The 26126-nt window shown below is 43.7% G+C and overlaps 1 protein-coding gene and 1 long non-coding RNA gene across 4 annotated transcripts in view; one reads left to right on the top strand and one right to left on the bottom strand.

The window, feature by feature from the left end:
* Positions 1-1426: 1426 nt before the first annotated feature.
* The window catches only part of LOC131105477 (uncharacterized), a 41525-nt gene continuing 16825 nt past the window's right edge, over positions 1427-26126 (bottom strand). The window contains exon 3 of the long non-coding RNA XR_013627346.1: positions 1427-1974. This is a non-coding gene — a long non-coding RNA (uncharacterized LOC131105477). The remainder of the gene's footprint in view (positions 1975-26126) is intronic.
* Positions 13451-24464, top strand: LOC144898517 (uncharacterized). 3 transcript variants are annotated; one of them, XM_078790716.1, is made up of 4 exons: positions 13451-13643; positions 14666-14720; positions 20395-20635; positions 23431-24464. In XM_078790716.1, coding segments are annotated over exons 1-4 (303 nt in total). In that variant the 5' UTR covers positions 13451-13641; the 3' UTR covers positions 23436-24464. The 3 variants fall into 3 exon arrangements, 1 of the variants encoding a protein (XP_078646842.1); XR_013627403.1 differs by having other exon boundaries at positions 13453-13643; positions 14666-14724; XR_013627404.1 differs by lacking the exons at positions 13451-13643; positions 14666-14720 and adding an exon at positions 16582-16751.

The raw sequence follows: 26126 nt of genomic DNA, 5'->3' as shown, positions 1-26126 counted from the left end.
ACAGGCTTGTCGCCGCAGTGACCTGCAGCTCCTTCTGCACTCTGCTTCCATAGCATCCCTGTGGCTGCCTAGCAACACACTGTGTCCATGGCAACGGTGCCAACAAACGCCCCCTCTCCTCTCCAGTCTGAACCCCTCAATTACGACTAAAGTGTGGCAATCACATACAACATCGCCACTGAGCTAGTGATGGGACGTAGGTGTGTCGGGGGTGGGGTGTGGGGGTCATGTGGTTCCTCATTGCAATCAGGCAAAGCTAATTTGAGTGTCTCTGTATGTGTCCGTCACTCAGGTGGGGGTTATCCATCCATCTATATTCTATGCTGCTTATCCTCAATAGGGTCGCGGGGTATGCTGGAGCCTATCCCAGCTGACTTCAGGCGATGTACGCCCTGGCATGGTCGCACATATAGACAAACAACCATTCACACTCACATTCATACCTATGGACAATTTGGAGTCGCCATTTAACCTAACATGTTTTTGGAATGTGGGAGGAAACCGGAGTAGCCGTAAACAACCACTCGCACACCGTGCGGCCTGGTGGGGGTTATATGGGGTCAATCCTAAATTCAACAGTGATTGCGTTGATGACGACCTATAGACTCACTGGACACTTCATTAGGTACACATTAGGTACTCTTTAACTGCTTCACATGGTCCCCCCTCCCCCTATTTATTGTATGTTCTTATTTATTGTATGTTGTCTTTTATCTTGTATTTTATATTGGTGTTTTTTTATCTTCTGTACAGCGACCTTGGGTGTCCTGAAAGGCGCTTTTAAATAAAATGTATTATTATTATTATTATTACGATCTACTGGCACCCAGTACAGTGAGTTGACCATATTTAATAACACTGCAGAATATAATACGATTAAAGGTTAACACTGTAAAACTCTAAAAAAAACAAAACAAAAACATTAGTTGTGATGCTACTGTGTCTTCATAAAGTGGCAGTTGAAGTTGTAGCAAAACAAGTCAGCCGCTAGAGGGAAACAAGGCTCCATAAATGGCAAAACTCACGCAGTGTCAACAACTGTCCTGTAGAGGGCGCTTGGTGTCCGCTGCTTCGATCTCACTGCAGGGCAGCAGTCCTCAAAGGCAAACCTCAATGACATGGAAATGAAACAAGAAACATTTGACGTTAACCTCTTGTAATCTGCATGGTCACACGTGACGTCATATTTAATGCTGGATTTAAGTCCGCTAAGTCCGTCACACTTGGTCACATTTATCAATCGTTTTTTATTAATTTGCACATATAGGCGAGGTTGTTTTTTTTTTTTTTAGCATTGTTTGAATTTGTTAAAATGAATGCAACACACAATTTAAATCAACCAAAATAATGTCATTAATTAACACTTAACATTTAGTAAGGCGGACCTTGATTATGAAAAGGGAATTATTAATTCTCTTTTTTTTTACCACTCACTTCATTAGATGCAAGAAAGAGCTGTATCAAATGTAAGAAAGAAAGAAATAACCCAAATATTCGCGTGGTTGAAAATACACTGCAACTCTTTTATTACTCTTATTATTATTTATATAACCCAATCAAAATATTACACACAGCTGTAAGGCAGTGAGTGTATAGGATTGTCATAAAAATCATCTGAAGATGTGCTGCAAATTTGGTCTGGTTAAAATGTGGAATATTTTTATGATTATTGGTGGAATTTTAAAGGAATCGTGGTGAGTGAGAAATGAAAACAAAAAGGCACATTTCACAGTCAGTTATTAAAGCTTGATGCGATATTCTATATATCTATATGATATAAATATTGTATAATATGGTTCATGGGGGGCAGATTAAAACCACCGTAGTTGATTTCTGCTTCCTCTTTTTGGCGCCATTTCTTCACCTCCTTCCCCAAAATTCTTTAGCCTCCTTCATCCTTCATCCTCCTCCTCCTCCTCTTCTTCTTCTTGGTGAACAGAAGCTCTTTTCTGCTCGCTGGATGCTCGCCTGTTCCTAGAATCCACCCCAAAAAAAAGCCCGTCTCACTTTTAATTTATGTGCATATTAATTGCTGCCATTGTAACTTCCATCGTGGGATACAGCATGCAAATGCACCACGCATGTGTGTGTGTGTGTGTGTGTGTGTGTGTGTGCACGCGCACATGAACTGTTCTTTCCAAGCAAATACGACATGAATGAACCCTTCTTGGTATTTATTTATTGTATTATTTACTGCTTATTATTGTTGTTTTAATATGCAGGACGAATCATCATTTATTTGTATTTTTTATGTGTATTAAATATATTTTTCAAGCTGACTGTCGAATAAAAAAAAGACGAATGACATTCAATTTACAAATGATCCTCAAAAATATGTGATTATTTTCCTATTGCAGTGAAGGCAATATTTGATTTATCTTTTCCTTTTTTGTTCCTATTTTGTCCGTATTTCCCTTCAAGTGTTGCACCCGAGGAATCACATTTTCTCAGAACTTTGAGGTCGAATGATAAATAAATGAACACAATAATGAAGTACATAATAGGTCAATCAATCTTCTTTGATTACACATTAAATGTTAAGATTTGAATACAATATTCGGTTACTTCAAGTCTTCTCAGCTCTCAATTTGAGCTCAATATCAAAATATATTTTATGGAAAGCAGTGTGTTAAACGTCAGAAAAAAACACACACTCTCTTGCAAGAACACGTATGTAAATTTCTTAAAAGGGTCCAGGAATATTTAATGATAAAAATAAAGCAAATTTAAAAAAAATAGAGTAAGATAATTATTTTAATTTGAATACTTTGAATGTAAAAAAGATGATTTATACGGTGACTTAGGAAGACAAAGTGGTGAATTAAAATGGAATCAACTTTTAATGAACGTGAACAATGTGAGGCCTTTTCTGGCATTTCAAATGTCAAAAACGCATATTATTTCATTTTCACCTCAATAACATGTTTTTAGACGCCATAAAAATCACTGGAAAGGAATAAAAACAATAACGATACTCACTGCGCATGTGCACGCTAATAAACCATGACTAATTAATAAAAGCAGATATCTTACACACCCCAAACAACGAAACCTAAAATGTTCTTTTTCTAGTCATTTCTATTCAGTGGCCTGTAATTATACTTTTTCTAATTCTATATTTAAAAGTAAAACATTCATTTTAACGGAAGGGCCACTTCAAGTATTCTAATTTCAATTAAAATTATATTTGGTCTTTTTTTCTACCAACATTTTCAGGGGAAAAAAAAGGTTTGTGCAGAAGGTGAGAGGAGGAGGTGTTGATCTAATCTTCAATGATTTAATCCACGTCTTAAAGCATCTTACATTGCACACACAAATATGATCATCTTCAAAAAAAAGAGCAAAGATTGGATGAAATAAAATGTTCCTTTAAGGCCAGTGGAGCACATAAAAAACCTTTCCCTGCGGCGACGACATGTTTTCTATCTCATTAGCATATATGCAAATGACTTTCTAATTGCGGCTGTAATGACTCTGAGGCGTGGGAGATTTTTCACGCCGCCATGTTTGCAGTGGAGTGGATGCGACGTGCTTTGCAGGGATGCTCTTTCCTCACAAAAGATCTTTTTTTTTTCTTTTGAGTTTTTTTTTTTTAACCAAGTCTTGCACGAGCTGCACGTGGTGTGCAGGCCACGTGCGTCCCTCTTGGTTCTCCCGCCCAAAAGACGAGAGGCGAGGATGGATGCTTCCCGGAGGAGGTGAGTGTGGATGCAAAAAGGAAGGAAGAAGGACGTTGGACTCATTTGTGACGTCAGAGAAAACGTTATATTGACATGTGACGTTTTATTGAGCACCCTTGCTCATCACTGCTTCCTGCTTAATGATCTGTTTAGTGTGTGTGTTTGTGTGTGTGTTGGCCCCCACTGAGTGCCAAACAATGTGGTCCATTTTAGGTGGACAAAAGCAGAGAAGCTTTGCAGAGCACATCCCATGACACTGGGACACTGCAGCATTGGGACGGTGTGTGTGTGTGTATGTGTATGTGTGTGTGTGTGTGTGTGTGTGTGAAGGACAACAGGTTTCAGGATCTCAGGTGTTTGCTTTGTTAGTCTTAACGTGACTTGGACTTGTGTATCTGGCGAGTCATCAAGTCGATGCTTGTCCAAACCTCTGCCGAGGAGGCCTGAGACCGAAACGCTGAACTTGATTTATTTTTGTTTTTTCCCTTTTGCTTATTAAACGTGCCTTTATTACTGAAGCTTTCTATACAAACTCTATTAACTCTACTAAGAAATGAACGTCTGGCTTTTTGGACATGTTGAATAGAAAACAAACATTCTCTAATTAAATACTATAGTAACATTCAAATTTAAGCTTCATTTTATTGTATTTTTTTGCTGCAGGACAATAAAAACAAGCTGCGAGTCACATACGGTCCCCAGGCCGCACTTTGGACACTCCTGTAATCACACCTGACTCGAGACTGCTGAAAAACAAAAGCCCTTTTTCAATGAAGATGTATGTGACGCCATTAGAGAGCAGCCTCATTGTCATTTATTTCATTTACATTTCTCTTTAATTATGGATCATTTCAGCCTATCCTTAAATAACAGTGACAAAAACAATGATTATCATTTATTATTAATACTGTCTGTCACAGACTATTTCATGCCATTTCCCTAAAAATAGTAAAATATGAGTTTTATAGTTAAATGGGCGAGACTAGAGCAGGAAGCTGTAGACAAAATCATCACTTCGTCCTGCAGTGCAATCACTCCCATTCCTGAAAATGGTCTCCATACTGTGATGAAAACCTCCTTGCCATCTTGTCAAAGTGGCATTGATCCTGTCAACGTCTGCATTTAAAAATAAGGGACGTTTTTTGAAGAAAAAAAAGCTATACTGGAGATCATTTTTTGGAAGGGGATTAAAGTTTAAACAGGTGAATTTGAGTGTGACGAGTATAAGGCAAAACTCCTCATCCAAATTTCCATACCAGTTTAAAATATTGCATTAATTTACATTTTGCACTGTTGGATCCATCCAACCCAAATGAAGGTTGCTACGGGTGCCGAGTGAAGTCCAATAACCATCAGAAGCATCTGCAAGAGGGTTTAAGAAGAACAAATGGATCCAAAGTTTCACCTCCCTCAATGCCACAAAATTGCCCGTGTTGAATTAGCATCACAGCACCAAATATGGGACATTCAAAGATTCATTTTCTGAAAAAATGTAACCTCAACGGTCCTGATGGCTTCCGACGTTACTGGTATGACAAAGAGATCCCACCTGATGTTTTCCACACGGCACAGTGGAGGGGGTGCCATCATGATCTGAGATGCTTTTTCCTTCAATGGAACAATGGAGCTTCAGGTTGTGCAGGGGCGTCAAACGGCAAATGGCTATGTGGTGATGGTGCAGGGGGCATCCCTCATGACTGAAGGCCCTTGTCTGCGTGGTGATGACTGGCTTTTTCAACAGGACAACACTGCAGTTCATAATGCCCGCCTGACAAAGGACTTCCAGAGGAATAACTTCTCTCTTTTGGACCACCCTATGTGTTCCCCTGATCTAAATCTAAATCCAATGGAGAACATCTGGAGATGAGTGGCAAAGGAAATTTACGAAAATGGACATCAGTTCCAGAGAGCGGATGCCCTCTGTGATGCCATCTTCACCTGAAGCAACATAGCCTCCTGGAAACCAGACCGATTTTCGAGGTGATTAACATGAAACGTGTTAAACTTTTGATCAGCTGATGAGAAGCCTATTTCACTTCAATGCTTGTTTGCAATAAATTGTTAATCAATATTTTTTTAATCTAACTCTCAAAATTTGGATCAGAAGTTTTCAGGAGCCTACCGAGAAAAACTGGACTTGCAGTGATTGGAGGATTTTCATGCAAGTGACAGTGTCTTTTTGTATGAGAAGCGACTCAAGTGGAATTGCGTCAGGAAAGATTTAGCTCAATATCAAATTAGCATATTTGTGTATAAGCCAAAGTCATTCTGATTCTTGACGTTCCATCACAGCACACAAAATAAATCAAACAGTCAAACCACGGTGTTGGTACAAGTGAGTTTTCATATGATTTCGGTTTCTGTCACAAAATTTCCAAAATTTTGCCTCAGTTCCTACATAGGTTATCGTACAATATTGCACATAACACACCATCCTACCATTCTACCACAAATCCAACATTTTTTTATTTGGTGCATGTCACGGTTCGGCATGTCTGTGTTGCGATGCGACCCCTGGATGCAGAGAGCAGGACCGAATGCAGGTAAAAATATTTATTCTTGCAATAATTGCAGCAGCAGGAAAAAGGCAACTCAGATAGCAGAAGGACAAACTATAATGATCCCACAAAGGGAGAAGCGCACACCTGAACTAAATAGAGAGGACAAATTAGGGACAGGTGTGTGGGTGGCTATGGCAACGAAGGTAGACGAGGCAAAACAGGAAGTCCAATACAAAATAAGTGTCCAAAACGGAAACCAAAAGCCCAAACAGGGAACATAGACAAACTGTCACACAGGAACCCACACAGGGCGTGACAGTGCAACTGCTGAATAGACTCGTCATGGGGCCAAAGAAAGTTGCTTGTGCTAGCACTTTGATAAATAAGATGAGAAATTGAACTGAATACAGTCTCGCCAGTCTCGCATGTAGAGAAATGTCATGAACGGTAGCAGAAATTGACGTTTGAATCAGAGTTTATTGGAAAACACATAGAAGATAATTATAAGCAGCTGGTGGCAAACCTCCTGAAGTCCTACAAAGCCCTTGGCTGCAATATGTCACAGAAGATACACTTTCTGCATTCCCATCTAGATTTCTTTCTATTGAACTGTGGAGAAGTGAGTGATGAGCACGGGGTACGATCCCACCAGGACATTACAGCTATGGAGAAAAGACATCAAGGAAAACCTCACAGCTAGGAGACCAGGGTTCAATTCCACCATCTCTGTGTGGAGTTTGCATGTTCTCACCGTGCATGCGTGGGTTTTCTCCGGGTTCTCCGGTTTCCTCCCACATTCCAAAAACATGCTAGGTTAATTGGCGACTCCAAATTGTCCATAGGTATGAATGTGAGTGTGAATGGTTGTTTGTCTATATGTGCACTGTGATTGGCTGGCGACCAGTCCAGGGTGTACCCCGCCTCTCGCCCATAGACAGCTTGGGATAGGCTCCAGCATCCCCCGCGACCCTCGTGAGGAAAAAGCGGTAGAAAATCAATGAATGAATGAATATTCAATACATTAGCTAACTAACACAGTTAAAAATGAATGAGATTTAGCCACTTTTATCTCAGAAGCATTTTGAGTAAACATTTGTAGACCAGTGTTATAAATGAGGGATTCTTGATGTGGACTTTTCGTACATCCTAGCGAGATTAAATTCAGTTATGTTTATACTTTCTTCATCAAAGTGCTGGCACTGGCAACTTTCTCAGGGCCCCATGGCAGGTTATTTAGCAGTCACACCCCATGACAAAGTGAGTCAGCAATGTGCTGGGTGCTTTGTTTGGGGAATCGATTTGTGCAAACGTACTAGTTTGTTATGTGCAATATACTACAAAAACTATTTTGACAAACATGACAACAAAAACAGAGGTTTGACTGTAATCAATCTGCTGCTAATATGCTAACATTTGAATAGCTTTCACGTTCAATGACATGTTTTGTTGTGTAAAATGTTATAAAAGTGATGTTTATTCGCCAAAAATGAGGCCTTCTGGTGTTGTAGTTTAACTTGTAAAATGTCCCCCCCAAAAAAATCAGCATGTGTGTGCAGGAATGTCCCACGGGCACTAATGAACAAGGCTCCCGGTCCATCTCCACGCTGGTGTTCCCATGCAGCATGAGGGACGAGGAGAGGGACGTGGGATAATGGGGTTGAGGAGGGTGAGGTGGGTTTGTGTGTGTGTGTGTGTGTGCTGGATGCTGCACACTGCCTATTGTGGTCTCCAGCCGCCCCCTCCCTCCCCCGAGCCCATTAACCACCTTCGAGCGCTCCCCTTTCCCAAGAGGGACTCGGGGCCGGCCGCCTGCCTGGCCCGCCAGTGTCGGTAACCTGGCATCGGCAAGGGCGCACACACAGAGGCGCCATTTAGAGGGCCAGCTCCAGGAAAGCGTCCAAAATGTGTGAAGAAAGGAAAGCGGAGGCCAGGACATTGGCGAGGCAGGGAGAGAGAGCCCCCCGACAACAAAGTTAGGGGGGGCTGACAAAGTTGTCTCTTTGGCAGTCGCGCCTCCTATTGAAGCAGTAATTTATTCAAAGGAGATTTTTATCCCCGCCATGTGATTCTTATGATAATCCAGTGGAGCACACCTCCTCTTTGGACTCTTGTCTGCGGGCCCGGGCTCGGCGCGGACACTAAAAACTGATTTGCACGGTGCCCATCGCCCCACAACGCCCCCCACCCAAACCCTCCCAGCCTGTTCCCGGCCACATTCCTGGACTCCTGCGTGCATCCCACGCACAAAAAGAGCGCGCTGCACGTGCACACTTGATCCGTGAGGCGCGTGAGGGCCTGAGGGGCGGCGGAGGGGCTTGCTGTCTTATGAATACCACCAGATTACACCTACACATGGACGTATTTAGACACTGTTAGCGCCTCTGAAAATTCCCATACTCAAGTACAAATTCCTCGTAGCTCCGCAGTCTCCACTTTGTTGTTTCTTGCTCTTGCCTTACCAGAAATACAACAGAGCCTTGTTGTTTTTAGTGCCAAATCACTGCAGTAGTCAGGCTCTTTTTACACATGAAATATATCATAACTGAAAGAAAACCACTCGTGAGAAAACACTTTGGTGGTGAAGGCAAGGAAAAACGTCCTCCAAGTATGAAATCTCTAACAGAACTCGTAGAGAACTGTATGAGAGAGAAAAGGATACAGGGATTTGGCAAAGGATGACAAATAGCTTTTCCCTCCCTCCCCAGTAGGCAATGTCACTCATATTGTTCTGTCGGGGCTATTTTCAGGCCACAGCTGTATTTTAATTGGCCCTTGGCATAGTGTAAAAATATATTCATGACTCACGAGATATACAGAATTATTACATATTACACATTGATATTACACGCTTTGTCACCTATAGCACAAAGCTAATATATGGATGTTTTCTTCAGATATCCATCCATCCAATATTTTTCTATGTCGCTTATCCTCACTGTAGGGTTGCAGGTATGTTGGAGCCTATCCCAGCTGTCTTTGGGCGACACCCTGGACTGGTTGCCATCCAATCGCAGGGCACAACCATTCACAAAGATGGCAATTAACCTAACATGTTTTTGGGATGTGGGAAATCGGAGTGCCCGGAGAAAACCCACACAGGCACGTGGAGAACAAAAAAAACTCCACACAGAGATGCCCAAGCGGAGAATCGAACCCAGATCTTCCCGATCACCTGACTGTGTGACCTCCATGCTAACCACTGTGCCTTGCCTTGTTCAGATATCTTAGCATATATAGTGCAAGAGTAGCTAGACCTAGCAATGTACGGTATGTACACAGCCCACATCAACTGCTTGCACTGTTGAGGTTCCATAATTTGATTCCACATGATGAAATGCTAAAGTTTTTTAGCATTGTTTGTGGTTAAGTTTAATTTTTCCCTAAGGTCACATTTGTCCTGTCTTGTTGAGAAGAATTGTATTGTGCTTTTAGGTAGCATGTTATTGTTTGCTTTATGCATACTTTTAGTTGTTTGAGGGTTTACCATATCAGTGAATGTTAATTATTGTCATTTTTAGGAATAAAGGGTTTGTATGTTCTTTATAAGCCGCACTATGGATTATCCTAATTGACCTTTTTTGGTGTATAGTCAGTGAGTGAAATGTACTTCTATAGTTATTTCCCCATATCTTCACACAGTAAGTTAGATATGGTAATAGAGGAGATCAATAGCAAGTACGGAGCAATTTTTGGTCCAGAACTAATTTTGCTTTGTTCAGTATTGAGTTATTTCTTGACACTTTGTGCTGTGTATTTCTAAAGGGGACCTATTTTGTTCATTTTCATCCCTTGGTGTTGAGTTGTGGACTCCTATAGAGCAGCTACACAGGATAACCCACACAGAAAGCTTTCTAGACCTTCCAGATTCTACATCTCTTTCTGCAGTGTTTCCACGGATTTCCTGTTTTTCCGCCCAAACGATCTGTTTAATTTACTTCACCTTCGGCTCTCCTTAAGGTATGCCCACTCCGCTGTGTTTGGTCACACTCCCAAGGGCTCCCGAGGGCTTCCGGACAGCTCATTTTGTCCAATTACACATAGGACACTGATAAATAGCTTGCTCCTCTGACTCTTCAACACAACCAAGTAACGATGGAAAGGTGTTAGACTTCAGCAATAGTTTGGCAAATAGTCCAGCTTCGTCCATGTTCACAAAACAGTCCCTTGTGCAGTTGACAGATATAATATACAGACCATATTATTTCACATGCTGGCCAACTCCAACCACTTCTGCCTGATGCTTGCTCTTTAGGCAGGATAGCTTTCCCTCACACCCGAACATTTCCTGGAAGCCATTGCTTTGTGCTAACATGATGAAATCATCAACAAAAGAGTGAAGAAGAGCGAGGAAGAGGACAGGTCTACAGTGTGTACCCGGGCATGCCCATAAAGGACATCCAGGTTGCACTGACGTCAGGAGAACTGAGTAAAACAGCATTCAGGGCTCACCTCCAAATGCGCAAACCTCATTATCAAACGCTTTGGCATGGAGAATACAACATTGTAACAACATTAATGGGCCCGAAAAGTGGAAAAGCATAATCGGTCCTCTTTCCAGCTCATTTTGTCATCTATTATGGAGCTGCACAGAGCTGCAAAAAGTAAGGAAAATAATGTAATGTGCATACGAAGAAAGTAGTTGGTGATGTCACTTTGTAAGGAAACATGACTGCTGTGTTCCAATTGATGGGCTTCACATGATCTGGTTGCCTTTGTCACCGGCTCAAACACTCAAACACAAAAGCAAGTGCATTCATAACTAAAACTCATGTAAATCAAAGCAAAACTGCGTTGACAAATCCATACCTGCATACGGATATCAATTTTGAAATTACAAACAGAAAAGCCAGAGAACAATTGCTGCTGAACATGTCTCACTTGTCGAGTGGAGCAGTTATTAGCAAATAGCCTGACAACACACACTGATAAACAAAGATAAAGATACACCTGCGTATTACAGTACTTACCCATCCACCAATAAGTCAAATATTGTCTTTCATGGCTGTAATGCCTAATTTGTGGACCCCACCAAAAGTGTATTTCTTAATTCTTAAGGCCCACAGTTGAAAAGTGGCCACATTTTTTAAATTCAGTAACAAAGCAGATGTTATTATGCTAATTTTTGCTGCTTTGTATTGAGCTGTGGGCTTCTATAAAGCAGCTACACATGATAAAACGTACAGAAGGCTTTCTAGATTTTCCAGATTCTGTCCTTCTTTCTGCGGTATTTCTATGGACTTCCTGCTTCCGATCCAAACGGTCTGTTTAATTTACTCCACCCCCAGCCCTCATCTTGGTACGACCACTCCGCTGTGATTAATCACACTCCCGAGCGTTTGCAAGAACTTCCGGATACATAGGTCTGCCTTTACTCATTGAGTAGAACTCCTAGTCTGCAAAGCCATCCAAACGTTCTTTCGGGGCTCACTTCCAAATGTGCAAACCTCATTATCTGACGCTTTGGCATTGTTTAACACAAGAATACAACATTATAACAATATTTCTAGGTCAGAAAAGTGGAAAAAGCACAGAACAGGTCTCCTTTAAGAATTATAGCCCATTAGAATATTGCTATGATGTTATACTTGTTATACAGTGGTGCCTTGGTTAATGTCATTAATCCATTCCAGAAGGTCCGACACAAACAGACTCTAACCAAAGCAAATTTTCCCATGAAAAATAATATCAATCCAATGAATCAGTTTCAGACCCCAATAATATTAACACAAAACATATTGTATAGACAATGATTATAGTTTTACATGCAGAAAACAATGAATATTTCCCATTTTACCTAGCGTTGTTGTAAAAAAAACAAAGAAACATCAATTAATAAAACTCGAGAAGCACTCAGAGAGCGCAGACCTCCGTCAAGTGCCATCATTCCCCCCATATTTTGATTTTTTGGACCAGTCTTTCATATTTTATACTTATGCTGTATTTTCTTTCCAAGTCTTCTGAGAATTTTTTGTGGAGTGATATGCACAAATTCTGAAAATGGTCCCATCTTGCAATGTTAAAGAATCGTTTTTTAAAATTCCTGGATTCAATGTTATCACTTCTTCCATAACCCAATTCTGCCAATTCCTGAAAATTTCCTCCAAATCCGTTCAGAACTATTCAAATTATTTCAAACTCAAACAAACGCAGGCGCTGTGCTTGTGTTTTGCACTGTGCTTGACTCAAGTCACTGATGTCAAAGTCCATCCATTTTCTATGCCGCTTATCCTCATTAGGGTTGCAAGAGTATACTGAAGCCGAGAGGAGGGGCACCCTGGACCAATGGCAGGACATAGCCATTCACACTCACATTCATTATTCATTCACAATTTAGAGTAGCATGTTTTTGGAATGTGGGAGGAAACCAGAGAAAACCTCACACGGAGATACCCAAGCGGAGATTCAAACCCAGGTCTTCCTGATCTCCTGACTGTGTGGCCAACGTGCTAACCACTCGTCCATCATGTGGCCAAACATATTCATGTTAGATATTGTTTAGTTGAGTCCAAAGTCATAAAAATGTCCAAGTCCCATCCCTGCACGGAAGTGTAATAGTGCATGCTAGCTGCTTTTCACGGCAGAGGGCATAAAAAGACAAAACCTCCAATGTGATTTACTCGCTGTGGTGACCCCTGACATGAGAAAAATCAAAGTGGGCATTAATTAAATAAATATAAAAAAAAAAGCTCACAGACCCTTTTCAGCCGTTTCGTTCCTTACTGAAGCAGACGTGACTCGGACGTGACATTTTGAATTTGCTTCTTTATGAGACCAGAGGAAAATATATTGTAAAGAAAATTGTGATTAATTTTTATTATGACTGTTATAAGCTTATTTGATGAATGAGGTTAAATACCAATATGGAGATATTTACCATATATTGTACTTGAAAGGTATGGAGGCAGCAACTCTTGAAACGTGTGTTTTGGCAGCTATGGAGGTTGGATGCTGAATGTTCATCTTCCATGATGCAGGACGCTGACATGACGTCCAAAGACAAGGCGGACTAGCATCCACAAGCAGCAGCGTCACGTTGGAGGGGGCGGCCCTACAAGCGACCTGGGTTTCGTCACAAAAGAGGGCGTGTCCTGGCGGCTGTATATGTTGCCGGAGCATCCTCTTCAACTTCATATTGCTGTGACGCGCAGCATGCAAGCTGCGTGTGAGGGAGTTCACGGCCGGCAGGGGGAGATGGAGGAGGGGGAGGAGGGTTTTTTTGTGGATGGGCGGTGGGGGGGCAGAGCCAGCTTGGCGGGAAATAATGGGGGCTGATCATGAGAGTGGAGGACCAGCCAGCTGAGTGGATGGAGCCTCGCACACGTCACTGCCAGCCGCGGCCGTCAAGAGAGAGCGTCAGCCTCCGCCGGCTCACTCTCTCTCCTTCAGTCGGGAGAGACGTTCGCCTCGCGGCTTAGGATGCTTCTGGATCCCCGCTGCAGCACCGCGCACTTCCACGCTGCATGTGAGTATCATCAGCACCACTATCATCATCATCATTTGTGTGTTTTCTTTCCGAGATCACAAATTGGCTTCAAAGACGTGCACGAGCACGTGCACGTTTACAGACCACGTGTGTCGGTGTGCCCGTGCCCGTCATATCCGAGCTGAATAGATGATAACTATTAATCACGTGCTTACCACTTGGTTCAACGGACACGATCCGTTTGCGCGAGGGCCACGGAAGGGTCACGTGGTGCGAGCCACCGCAAATAAATGACACAAATAGACGTGCACGCGTGCGCGATTTCCAGCATAGCTTCCAGATCTTCTTCTGCCTTGAGAGGCCAGAAGATGACACCTCTGACGATGTGCACTCTCCTCTGCAAGGCAGGCCCAGAGCTCCACTGTGCACGCAACACTTTATGCATCAGCGTGCGCGGCCATGTGAGTCAAGGGATGAGGATTATAGCAGCCGCAGTGCACGCGCATTAATAATAAGACAAAGTGTTGGCTTCCAACAAGGACCTCCACACACACACACACACAACAGCGTGCACACGCGGCGCGACCACTGGGCCTGTGTGCCCGCCACATGCACACGCGTGGTGCCCAGCTGTGTTCGGGTTTTTGTGGTTTCGACGAGGAAAAAAAAAAAACAAAAAATATTAGATTATGCAACATTCCACATGACGGCCGGGAGTGTCGACGCGTGCACGCGTAGGAGGAAATACACAAAATGTCCTAAAAGTCTTCAAGTGAATGAAACGAGATGAAAAGTAAACATGTAGAAAAAGTAAATATGTACAAATATATTAAAAGAGTAAAAAGAAAGCAATTACATTGAGACATTACATTGCTTTGTGTTACAGTTTATCTTCGTCAGAGTGTGTAATGGTTTTTGTGTTACAATCCAGTTTACGTTAATAACCCACGAAAAGTGACGCTGTGTTGTGGTTTCAGTGTATAAATGATGCACACCATCGCATCGCCATCTGTCATTTTTACAGTGTTCTATTTGAGGATGAAAATCTTTCTCTTTTGCAGGAATCCGTGCAACACTCACGCACTGACGAGGCCTGACGACACGGACACGCGCCTTGTAGGTAACTGCCCTCTCTCTCTCTCTCTCTCTTTCACACACACACACACACACACAGACACACACACACCTTATTTGTGCATCTATAAGTACAAAAGTAATTACGAGTGTTCTGTTTAATTCCGTTTTTTGTTTTTTTTGACACTTAATTTTTAATCGTTAACATTATTGCAGATACAAAATGTGCATTTGTAATTAAAAAGCTGTTAAATGTTCCCAATTTAAGACGTGCAGCACAAATAAAATATGTTACAATTAATATACGGCTCAAAATAAAACAACCTTAATATAATAAGTCGTCTTGTTTTTTTCAGTCTTTTTGAATGAATAATTTTCCCACCCGAGGCTGTAATGACGTCACGCGGCCAATCAAGAGGCAGATAATGTCGTTTTTTAGCTTTAGGAACAAAAGGGAAATGATCCATATAGTGATACGTTTTTAGCTCCACATGTCTACAAAAAAAAGAATAATCTGTTTAAGGTTTCCCATTTAACAAATGACGGCATGCGTGTTTAATGGTGAACATTGTGACATTTAAAAGCTTTGAAGGGGAAATCAAATAATAGTTCCAATTTATTGCAGCAGCCAGAAGTGTGAATGACTATTAGTGATAATGGAGGAAGAAGTGCAATTCAAATAAGTGCATGTCATTATCCTTTTTTTTTTCATCCCCTTCGGGAGGTGAAAAATACATCTTCAAATATCACAAGAATTTAAGGTGATCATATTTAGTTTTCCAAAATAAATTGAAATAATTGTAGGAAAATGTCAGTAATGATTTATATTTCCTAAAATTGCAGGTTACACTATTATTACACCTTAAACATTTTAACAAGGTTCATGTTTTTACACCAAAATTAAATATATATAGAGTATATTTGATTTGTGTGATAGCTGCTTTGAGTGTGTGTGTGTGTGTGTTTGCAGAGCACGTCTGGAACACGAGTGCTCCTTTATAACAATGTGTTAGATGTGAGATGCTGCTTGTTTTCTCCTCTGTGCTAGCTTATAGCATCCCTGCTCACACCTAGCATGTGTGCTAAAGACAGCGGGCGTGCTGCTGCACAAGCGTCCATGTTTGCTCCAGAATATTCCACCTCATCCCTCCATCCCTCCCTGTCAGTGGTGGGGTTGGAGTGGGTGGGGTGGGCACACAGAGCTGCTTTAATTAGACCGGCCTGGTGCCATGTGCCTGCACCGCATGTGTCCCTGTGTGTGTGTGTGAGTGCGCTACATTGTGTAGAACGCAGAGTTTGTGTATATTTTGTGTCTGTGTGCCTGATAGGTGTGTGTCGATTCATTTTTGTTTCTGCCACCACGACCCCCACCATGCTCCCCCAAACCCCCCCAGCCTCCTGCAGCTTTCGGCGCCAAGCTGGAGCGCTGGCATCAGATAATTTAAATGAAGACAAACCCATTTCTTTGTAGTCCAACAGCCAGGATCCTTTTCCCATTTAAAAATGCATTTGGGCAAGGCGGGGAGGGGGCGGCATTAGACGACGTCACCCTCCTGTGGTGCCCGCCCAGCGGGTGAGGCGGGTGTGCACCGTGCGGTTCAGACTGGCTCCTCAACTTTTCTACATGATCTTTGGTGTGATGGGTGCATTCATGGTCCGGCCAATGGAAATCGTCGGGGCACAAATGGAGCCTTCTGATTGGCTGATGCCATTTGAGGGGCCTCTTGGTGACATCTTCGGGGTCCGGACATTTAAGATCAGTGTAGGTTGAGGCAGAGTTCCAAGTGTTTAATGAAGGCGGTTCTGTCTGCTCACAGGACGGACCCATTCCATGTTAGTCCATCTGCACTTTGAGAAGAGGAGGGAGCCTTCGGGGTTGATTGTTATCTTTGGTTATCTAGCTGTATGAGTGATGTACATTCTTCATAAAGCTAGATAACCGAAAGTAACAAGAATCCCATTACACTCCTGGAAAGGCACCAAGAAGAACCCCAATGGACCCATTCACAAGAGCACAGTCAAGCCAGGATTGTGAAGAATCTTGAAGGACTTTGGATGAGGAAGCAGTGAGAGGTAGGGCTCAAGGTTTTTGTTCTGGACCTCGAGATGATCTGTAGTTGTTGTTTAGTAGGCAAGCAGGACGTCCACAGGATCACTTTGTAATCTAATAAGCCCCCCCATGATCCCCGTGCGCAGGGCTGCATGCTGGAGCTTAGCTGGCGCCGTCACATGGGCCGCCAGTGACGGCCTTGCTTAAAAAAAAGACCCGTACCGATTCACCAAATCCGTTGGATTTTGACAAGTCGCTTAACAAGTGGCTAACGGCTAATCACTCTGCTAGCCAGCCTCCATTCATGGACTTGAAAAGAGCATTGCATCATGGGAAGAATGTCTTTACATGGCAGTAGCTATGAATTATACATCCTAGTCGGTGACGAATTCTCTGTTAATCTGGAAAGATAAGCAAGTTTTGTTAAGTTTGGCTGTTCCACCCCTCCCAAACCCACCCTCTCGCCGAGCCACCTTCTCCTTTCTGCCGCTGGCATGAAAAGATGTTTGACTTGGGGTCCCGGCCGTTGTTTGATTTGACGTGACAGTTGGCTTGCCATTGAATGGGCCTCCATTGCATGAGGTGCTACCATGTGGAAATGCCTGATGGGATCTCATTGAATACCTAAAGGAGGGGGTGAGGGGCGAAGCGAGTGGTCCGGGGGCAATCAGGCATAAAGTGACGGAGAACAATCTAAGCCTTTAGCTCCTTTGGCCGGGCCCATGGTGAGCAGTAATTGGTCAATCAGATCCTCAAACTGAAGGCCTCTGATGGCTGATTGGAGGTGTGATTTCCTTCCTGACCCTCAAAGACCCAGCGGCCATCCCGCTGGGCCTGCCCGCTCTCCATCCGTGTCCATATCTGCGGGCTGTGTTGCTATAGCAGTGGATGGTTGGATGTCCCAACAGGAATCAGCTCCAAATCTGACAGATTTGAGCGGGTGCTTCAAGTCAATTTCAGTTTGAGAGCAACATTTCACAGCAGAAGTTATCTCAAAAGGCTTGAAGCACAGTCCTCTTCCACCAAAGAACTGCGACCCACTTTGGCGACACAGGCAAGGAAAAACTCCACTCTTTGAAGAGAACCTTCAGAACCTTGCAGACTGTGAAAGTCTTGAGTGGGGGCAGTTTGATGATGCTTAGTAATTCCATGAATCCTTTCTGGGTCAGGCTTGGACAGACTGATTGCACCACAAATAAGATGGTTGGGCCAGAACAGGACTCGATATCAACTCTTCTGATGCATGACTAGAACATGAGGTCTGCCCCGGTTCCTTTGCATCCCTGTGGAGGAGGAAGAAGGAAGAAGGAGGATGCTGCGTTTGTCTTTGCTCTCCTGCACTTGGCAAGCAGATTTAGCTTCTATGTGTCAAATAGAAAAACAGCCATTGTGACCCCCCCTGCTCCCAGCAGCAGTAGACTTTACAGTCAATAGAGCTAGTCCACTTGTCACTGTGGGACAATGCAGCCCTTTTCCTCCCTTTCAGTCCCGCCGGGTCCAAGCAGCCAGACACTTTCCTCAATAAGACCCAGTGATTCTGTCTCCCCCCACCCCCACCCCCTCGCTTTTTTCTTCTTCAGACACCAACAGGGTTTATAAAATGGCTTCAGTGTTGGCCCAAAGACTAGATCTTGTTATTTCAGACAACACTAACACCCCCCCCCCCCCCCGCTCTCAGATGACGACAGAAGTCACAAAGACATTAAGTGAGCAGTAACAGGTGTACTTTTACCACATGGGGAGTGGGGGCGCTACCGTCATCTGCAAAATATTATATATCTTGTCTGGGCTCTCAGATGATAATAATCCTCTAGATGTACACCAAGACCTTGTTATCATGTTTACCATTTTTTGGGGAGGGGAGGGGTGGTTAATTTGGCTAAAAGTGGTCCTGCAGGGTCAGTCGTGTCCTCCACTAACTTTGTTGCTTTAATGAGTTATGTTGACGGCATAAAACAATAGTAAAGATAGCAGGACTACACGAAAGTAGTACATCAGAAGTACACAGAAGTACACAGAAGTAGTCACGAGTAGCCATTGCATTTTGATGATGATCTGGATAAAGGTTTATTATTTTTATTTATTTAGGTCTATCTGAAAATAGAAGTACTGTACTAGCGATGGACTTGAATTTCACTGATTCTCATGTACACAAAGACATCTTGACTGCTTGGTACTCGACAAAGACTCAAATTTCACCAGCTCACAGGTAGTCGACAAAACCTGGAGTTTCACTGACTCAGATATAGTTGATGAAGATGTGACTGGATGAAGCCTCGACTTTACTGACTCACTAGTAGTCGCAGAAAACTCGAGTTGCACTGACACAGAGGTAGTCGATGAAGACTTGACTGAGGGGGACTCGACAAAGACCCAGGTTTCACAGACTCAGTGGGCCTCGCCAGCGACCTACAGTTCAGCTGCTGAAGTTGTTGTATACGTGCGAGTTTCTGCATGACTTTCCATCACGACTTTACATGTTAAACCATAAGCAAAGAAATAGAAAAAAAAGATTGACAGCGTCAGCTCAAAAGATGTTGTGATTCGGGTGAAATGATTCGGTAGAGCAACCAGCGTTTTACTCGTGCATGTCTGGCTTCCATGCGCAGACCATTCCATTGTAACACAGCGCCATTCCTATCACAATGGAGCGAGTCGACCATATTTGCATAAGGCACTTTTTCGGCGCGAGGATCCGGCGAAGGCTTGAAAGGCGGCCCACTCCAATGCCAGCTGCAAAAAAAATGTCAAGTGCCAATTAGGAGAGCTTTGCCACCATTCATCACAACCACACCCCTGTCGCCCTCCATGCTTAGCGCCCCAACTCTCTCACACTCCCAAGTCACCCCTTTTTTCCTCCACTTTGGCACCAAATCTTCCCCTCAGTGACACCCACAGACAAAAGCATCAGCAGAAGGAGACAAGAGAGCTCCCCCCCATATCCACACCCCTTCACTCATTAGTCAGCTCTCTTTGTCGCCGCTTCTCAATGGACGTGTTGACGACACACACTCCACCTGCTAGCCTGCACTAGCACCACGGCAACATTGTCATAGCTTTAAATCTACAGGAATTATTTAGAAAAAGATGAGCATTGCTCGTCAGTTAGCCAGCTCTGAGCTAACAGTGCTTCTTCGGCATGCTTGCGCAAATCCAGTTAGCTCAGCTTTGGGCTAATTGCTAATTCATTGTGGACACCCAAATGCATTAAAAATCATCCACTGACCGATGGGCACAAGCTGCACATTGATTCAGCCTTGAGCTGAACAACAACAAACAAATGATGCTTACTAATGTTTACGCAAGAAAACAAACACTGGGTAGCTAAAAATGATAACGGTTGCATGTCGTAAAATGCGTCCAACGAGGAACTTCAGTTTTGTTTTGTTTTTTAGCTAATTTGGCTCCCGCCATGCTCAAGGATTGTTCCCTTGTCCTGTCTTCTCCTTCACTCTTTCATTCAATGGCTCTCTCACATGCTTGGATCTGATTTGCATGCATTTGCATAATGAAAGTCATTTGCATGCTCAGGGGCAGACTGTACCATGAGAACACACATGAAAAGGTGTGTGTGTGTTGCATTGGGGTCCCCCCTCTAAACTCCACATGCGTGTTTTGGTGGAAAAATGGCGGCCTCTGATCTTTGCTTCCTTGTGTTCCACGCAGGCTAACGCTGGCCGAAGGATGCTGAAAAGCCAAATGAAGAAGAAGAATGAGGAGGAGGGGGGGTTGGTGTTGATTCTGTCCTCCCTCTCTCCTCCACTGCATGGCCTCTCCCCTCCTCCTCTTCCTCTTCCTCCTACCTTCCTCCTGCGCTCCATCTTCAGCGCGCTGCCCTTCTTCCCAGCTCGCCACCATCTTAGAGCCACGCTGGCATCAAATGGAAGCGGACCAGCCGCCAGTGCAGGTATGGATCCCGCCGATGGAACCCGCCATGCCCGCCATCTTTGCATCACTTCCCTCCATCCTCCCCGCCCAGCCGTGCCCGCCAGCAGGCTGCTGTTGCTTCTTTTAATCACCTTTTTTTCTTTTTTAATTGCGACATTCATGTGCTGAAGCGGGGGGGGGTCATTGTGGGCGGGGCATGTTTTGTGCCTTCGCATTAAATCACTTGGCGCTCAAAGCGGCTCTCAGGAGGCTTTCAGCGGGCATCTGTGCTCCTGGCCGCCATCTTTTCTTGTGGTGCCATCCTCATGTGGGACATGGCGACGGCGGCCATTTTGGGGGGGGATAAACGGTGACATTACGATGTCAAACACTGCTGTGTCGGATTACAGCTATTATATTATGTTATATTATTAGTATTTGACAGGACGTAAGTACTTTTTAAAGCCCTGGACATTTGCTGTAGCTATATTTTTTATACAAATAACACTTATTATTATTAATATATATATATATATATTGTACTTTTGTGAATACATCTTAATATATGTATTTTGAATTAATTCATATATATATTTAATTATTTCAATATTTCAATAAGTAGCCCTGAAATAAATATTAAATTAAAATATAAGAAAAACAATTCTTATTTTAGGTCAATTTTGTAGGTAAACTTATAAATTGGAGGTAAAATATAGATACATTTTCCAAATTCTTGTTTCCTTTATATTTTAGAACTGACAGAAATAGTCAACTTGATTGAGTAATAACTGAGTGGTGGTCTTATGAGAGTGTCGGACAAGTGGACTATTGTTCTCTGTGTGCGTGTGTGTGTGTGTGTGAACGCCCTGTAGCGTTTGCAGCTTATAAAACCGCTTACATCCAGCTAGCATTAATTAGCGAGCGCTGATTAAGTCGGCCTGTAAACAATGCGCCATATTGTCGTTGCGACTCAAGCAAGAGCCGCCATTTTTTATGCTAACATGGCTGCTGCTAATATTCATGCTCGAGGAAGAGCTCCTGAGTGTCATCAGTTAACGAAGCGGATGCTTCAACGAGTTCGATGTTGATCTTTGTCGTTTATTTACAAGACGTCCTCCATGTTGGCATTTCTTTGGCCTTCCCTGGCAAGCGGCGTGTACACTGTGTGGGAGCCGAGGCGCGCTAATGACGGGCCGGCCTCCTTTTAACAGGTGGTAGATTGAGCTGGGGGTAGAGGGGGGGCGTCCTCAATTTACTGTGTAAATTATGCAGAGCCCAAAACAATGCAGGGCTGCAGACAGTGGAGTGGCGGGCGCGGGCTAATGAGATGATGAGGAGCCTGGGAGCTGCTTGAGGTAATGTTGGGGGGGGGGGCTTTGAGACGGGGAGGGCACGGCCAGCAGCTTGTGTCTGGATCTTTGTGTGTAAGGGAGGGGGGGTTTGGAGGATGAGGACTGGCAGAGGGGCAGACACCGTCCCTTCCAAACTAGACTGCAGGAGGGGAGGGTGCCCCAGCTGCTCCAGCCCCTCCACCAGCCTTGGGAACCACTGCTGTGGCAGGGGTCCCTCCTTCAGCACTGGCACGTAGGGGTCCCCCCAAAAGTCTGGTTACACCGCCCCCTCCTCTCCCATACACATCACCACTCCCACCCTAATGTGAGACCAGGGGGGGCTTGGGAAGGACTTGAAGTTCACGGCCAGACCTCCTATTGAGCTGACAGCCTGACTGTTTGCTCAATTGGGCTCCCTATTCACAACTTGGGGGTGTCAGCGGGGTGGGGGGGCAGTATGATGAGACACCGTAACTATTCACTCAGTAAAGACTGAAGAGACCTTTTATAGCGGGAGGGGGTGAGGCAGCTTAAAAAAAGTGAGTGAATTCAGGCTGGACGTTTGCTCTCACACTCGTTTACATTCTTAATTAGTGGCGCCTTCCTCACACACACACACGCATACACAGTCATACTCTCCATGACTTAATGAGACCACATGCTGTGGCTGTAAATTGTCCAATAACAAGAGTCTTCACTGTAGTTCCTTCAACAAAACATGACAATAAATCAACAAAGTGCCTTTTAGGATGCCAACTTTAGCCCCGCCCCCTTCCATCATCAGCATCACCTCCCCAATCAGGCCAGCTGGGCAACACTGCCATGAAGCAGACATGCTAGCTCAAGTCTTAGCATGTCAGCTGGCCGCGTGTGCACTCGCTGACCCACGCTAAGACTTGTTTGTCTGAGCCGGCCCAAAAAGAAAGTGTTAGTCCTCTGAAGTGCGGCCGGGCTAGGCTAAGGCTGCGTCACATGCTTGCTCTTTGTATTAGCGTGGCAGCGTACCAGTCTCCTCCTGAGGCCTTTTATCCCTCGGCTGCCGCGCAAACACACAGCATTCCCTCACTCTAAGCGGACACGTCTTTAGGGACACCAGCGGACTTCCAGAATGAGATATTACCAGCAAAGCAAATTCCACAGCCCTGAGAGTCAATCTAGCCTTTATCTGCTTGTGCCTTTCACACAGAACCCAGCTGCTTTCACACAGCGACACAGCATCAGTTAGACGTGACGATGGGGTATAAATTACTTGTCTGACTTGCCAGTAGTTTTGAAATCTCCCATGTTGAACTTCATACAGGTGCTACATCAAGAATTGCCCGGTCAACTTATTCCATGTCAATGTCGTTTACACTTTGTCCAAGAGAGACAATTGTTTTCAACACAAAAACGCCACACTCCTTTTCCGGCATTGCGGAAAACATCCTTTCACACAGGGAGCTCTTTTAGATTAGTTGTGTCACATTTGTCTTTTTTTTACACAATGTGGTATTTGTGTTTCCAGGTTGATGTTGGCTGACTGAGCTGAGGATTGTGGGACGATGTCGCATGGATGCTTCCTCACTTGTCCGGTCGGAGCCAAGGATGATGTTCTTGTCATGATGGAGGTTCTGGAATCTCCACGGTGGACTGTTGGCTGATTCTGTTCCATCCTGTTGGACTACATGATGATCAGCACTCCAAATGCTTTGATGACTTCAACACAATCGTAGTGCTTTTATCATAGTCTATATAATGATCATCGATGTGAATCATATTAATAATGAAGACGTAGTCCAGCTTTTGTTTTCGTCGCTCAGACTGGTGAATGTGAGACCCAAGGCAGCAGTGAATCTTACTGCACTGTGATTGGACAGCTCGTGTGTCAGCTGACACAACGACCAATGAGTGAGCTGTCGTCTTTACACTCTATGCAACTGCTCTTCTTCGAACTCTGCACGTGGCTTGCACACACGCACACACACACACACACACAATTCCCTGCAGGCTTTGCAGTGGTGGTGTGGCCAGTAGGAGTCACAAACACGCCTTCATTTCCGCTTCTTGACACACACACACACACACACATGCAATATTAATAATCACAGCCTAATTTGCTCTATATTAATTTTCGGCAAATGGCATTTTTTTTGATGAGCATTGATAATCTATGCAAATCTTTTCAAACATGACTTTAAATCATCCCCGTCCAGTATGTGCTTCGCTTTTTTTTTTTTTTTTTTGCAAATTGATTCCAGATCCTCATTTAGAAACTGTGATATTCTTTTGATAATGGTGCACACCGCCAGCGTGAGACAATGACTTATCTGCCTGGATAAGCTTGAAATGATGTTTTTTTAATCCTCTGATGTCTTTGCTCAGACGGGGAAATCTCCTCTTGTGATTTTTCTTTTTTTTTGTATTTTTTTAATGCACGTTAGCTATAGGATTCAAGTTGTGCTGTTCTTTGCAACAATTTACTGTGAGCGTTCACCAATGTGCCTTTTATGAAGACTGTGTTGCAATAGTATTAAATGTTTACAGTGAAAACAATGCAAACTTTGGACTTTTTGTGCTTTTTCTAAATGTTTTCTTGCAGCAAATACTGAGATTTATCCCAACTATTGTAAATAAATAGTAATTGAATTGTAAATCTTGGTTAATGCACATAAAATTTGATTGAAGCAATTCACTCCATGCACAAACTACAACCATTCATCCTGAAAATTTTGTTTTCTAGTAGTATAAAATACTAAGATGAATATAGTTGTAGGCCTACCTAAGTATATTATAAAAAGCTTTGATATTTCAGATCCATTTACCGTTTACGTTTTCCGTATGTGAGGACAACTTTTATTGTAGGAAACTTAACAGAGAAAATTGTAAATTAAATAATCAAGTAAAGTTATTATTATTACAATACATTTAAAGCTCTCGAAGTTTTATAGGTATTACAATTTTTTGTGATTTCTTTCCAAAATGTATCATTGTCATTACATTTATAATGATGTATTGGTACAATGTGTTTTTTACATAGCATTTAATTATACCTTCCTATTGTGCTAATCTTTCTTCACTGATTGGCTGGGAGAATTCACACGGTTCTATAACAAACTGTTAGGTAAAACAGATTTGATTAGAATTGAAAAAACAGCATTTTATGTGTTTTCGATGCTGCAAATGTTCAACACAAGCTAACACGCATAGAGCGAGAACGTGCTCACGTGCACGGTAGCAGCATGGTGTGTGATTTGCTGTCTGACATCACATATGGCTACCGTGCACATATGCCCCTCCACACACACACACACACACACACACACACAGCACACACAATTCATTAGCAATGTCATGCAAACGAGGGCGCTGCCAGAGTATGAAACAAATGAAATGTACTTCTTTACTATACAGCTGTGCTCCTTCTCTTTTATGAAGTGTGGCCTAATTCAATGAGGAAGCTTTTTAACACCACCCACCCTCCCACCGCCACTTTACAAGCCGCCCCAGCTTGTGTTTACAGCGGCACCGCTTGTTGAACATAAACATCAGCTCGCTGCAAATATTACAGTGGCCTTATTAACCAGGCCAGGCAGCAATTACATTACATCCAGGGCGTCCGCATCCGCATAGCCAGCACCAGCCTGCCCGCCCTCTGCCGCCATGTTTCTTGGCAGCATGACGGCCATCATAATCTGATTCTCTGTCACGGCGCCAAGAAGCGAAGGCATTAGTGCAGTACTACAAGCCTTAATGAAGAGAGCACCACCGTTAAGAACATGGAGGAACACACTAACATCAAGACCAATAAACAGCCGACGGCCATGTTGGCTTTTTAGGTCCTCGACCGCGGACTCAGTGGGAGTGGCTTGGACGGCGGAGCGCAAAATGGCCGCTCGCAGCATCCAGGAATCCAAGATGGCGACAGGGCTGACCTGCCTGCGTCAAAAACCAAACAGCCGCCCATCTTGATTTTGATGGACAAGCACACAAGGGCCGAGGAGGGGCTTCGTGGGTCCGAATGGCGGTTTTTGGTTCACGTCCAAGCTGCTCGGGTGCTGTTGCTCCTTTCAGAAGATCCTCACAATCACCATTGGTATGCAGGAATGTCTTCCTGGGGGGCTATTCTGTGCTTTTGGAGGGAAGCTGGTCGCTAGGACAGACCATGTGAGGAGATGTCAGGGCCAAGAGACGGCGGGCATCCTTCCACTGCCTCCTTGTCTC

Source organism: Doryrhamphus excisus, linkage group LG5 (genome assembly GCF_037039965.1).
Source record: "Doryrhamphus excisus strain RoL-2023G ecotype Guam linkage group LG5, RoL_Dexc_Guam_v1.1, whole genome shotgun sequence".
Classification (NCBI taxonomy): Eukaryota; Metazoa; Chordata; class Actinopteri; order Syngnathiformes; family Syngnathidae; genus Doryrhamphus; species Doryrhamphus excisus.
This window is presented reverse-complemented; position numbering and strand designations above follow the sequence as displayed.

Excerpts from the sequence above, each read along its gene's own strand:
- LOC144898517 (XM_078790716.1), top strand. Across the intron at positions 14,721-20,394 it reads ACGACACGGACACGCGCCTT|GCTAACGCTGGCCGAAGGAT; the intron begins GTAGGTAACTGC and ends TGTTCCACGCAG.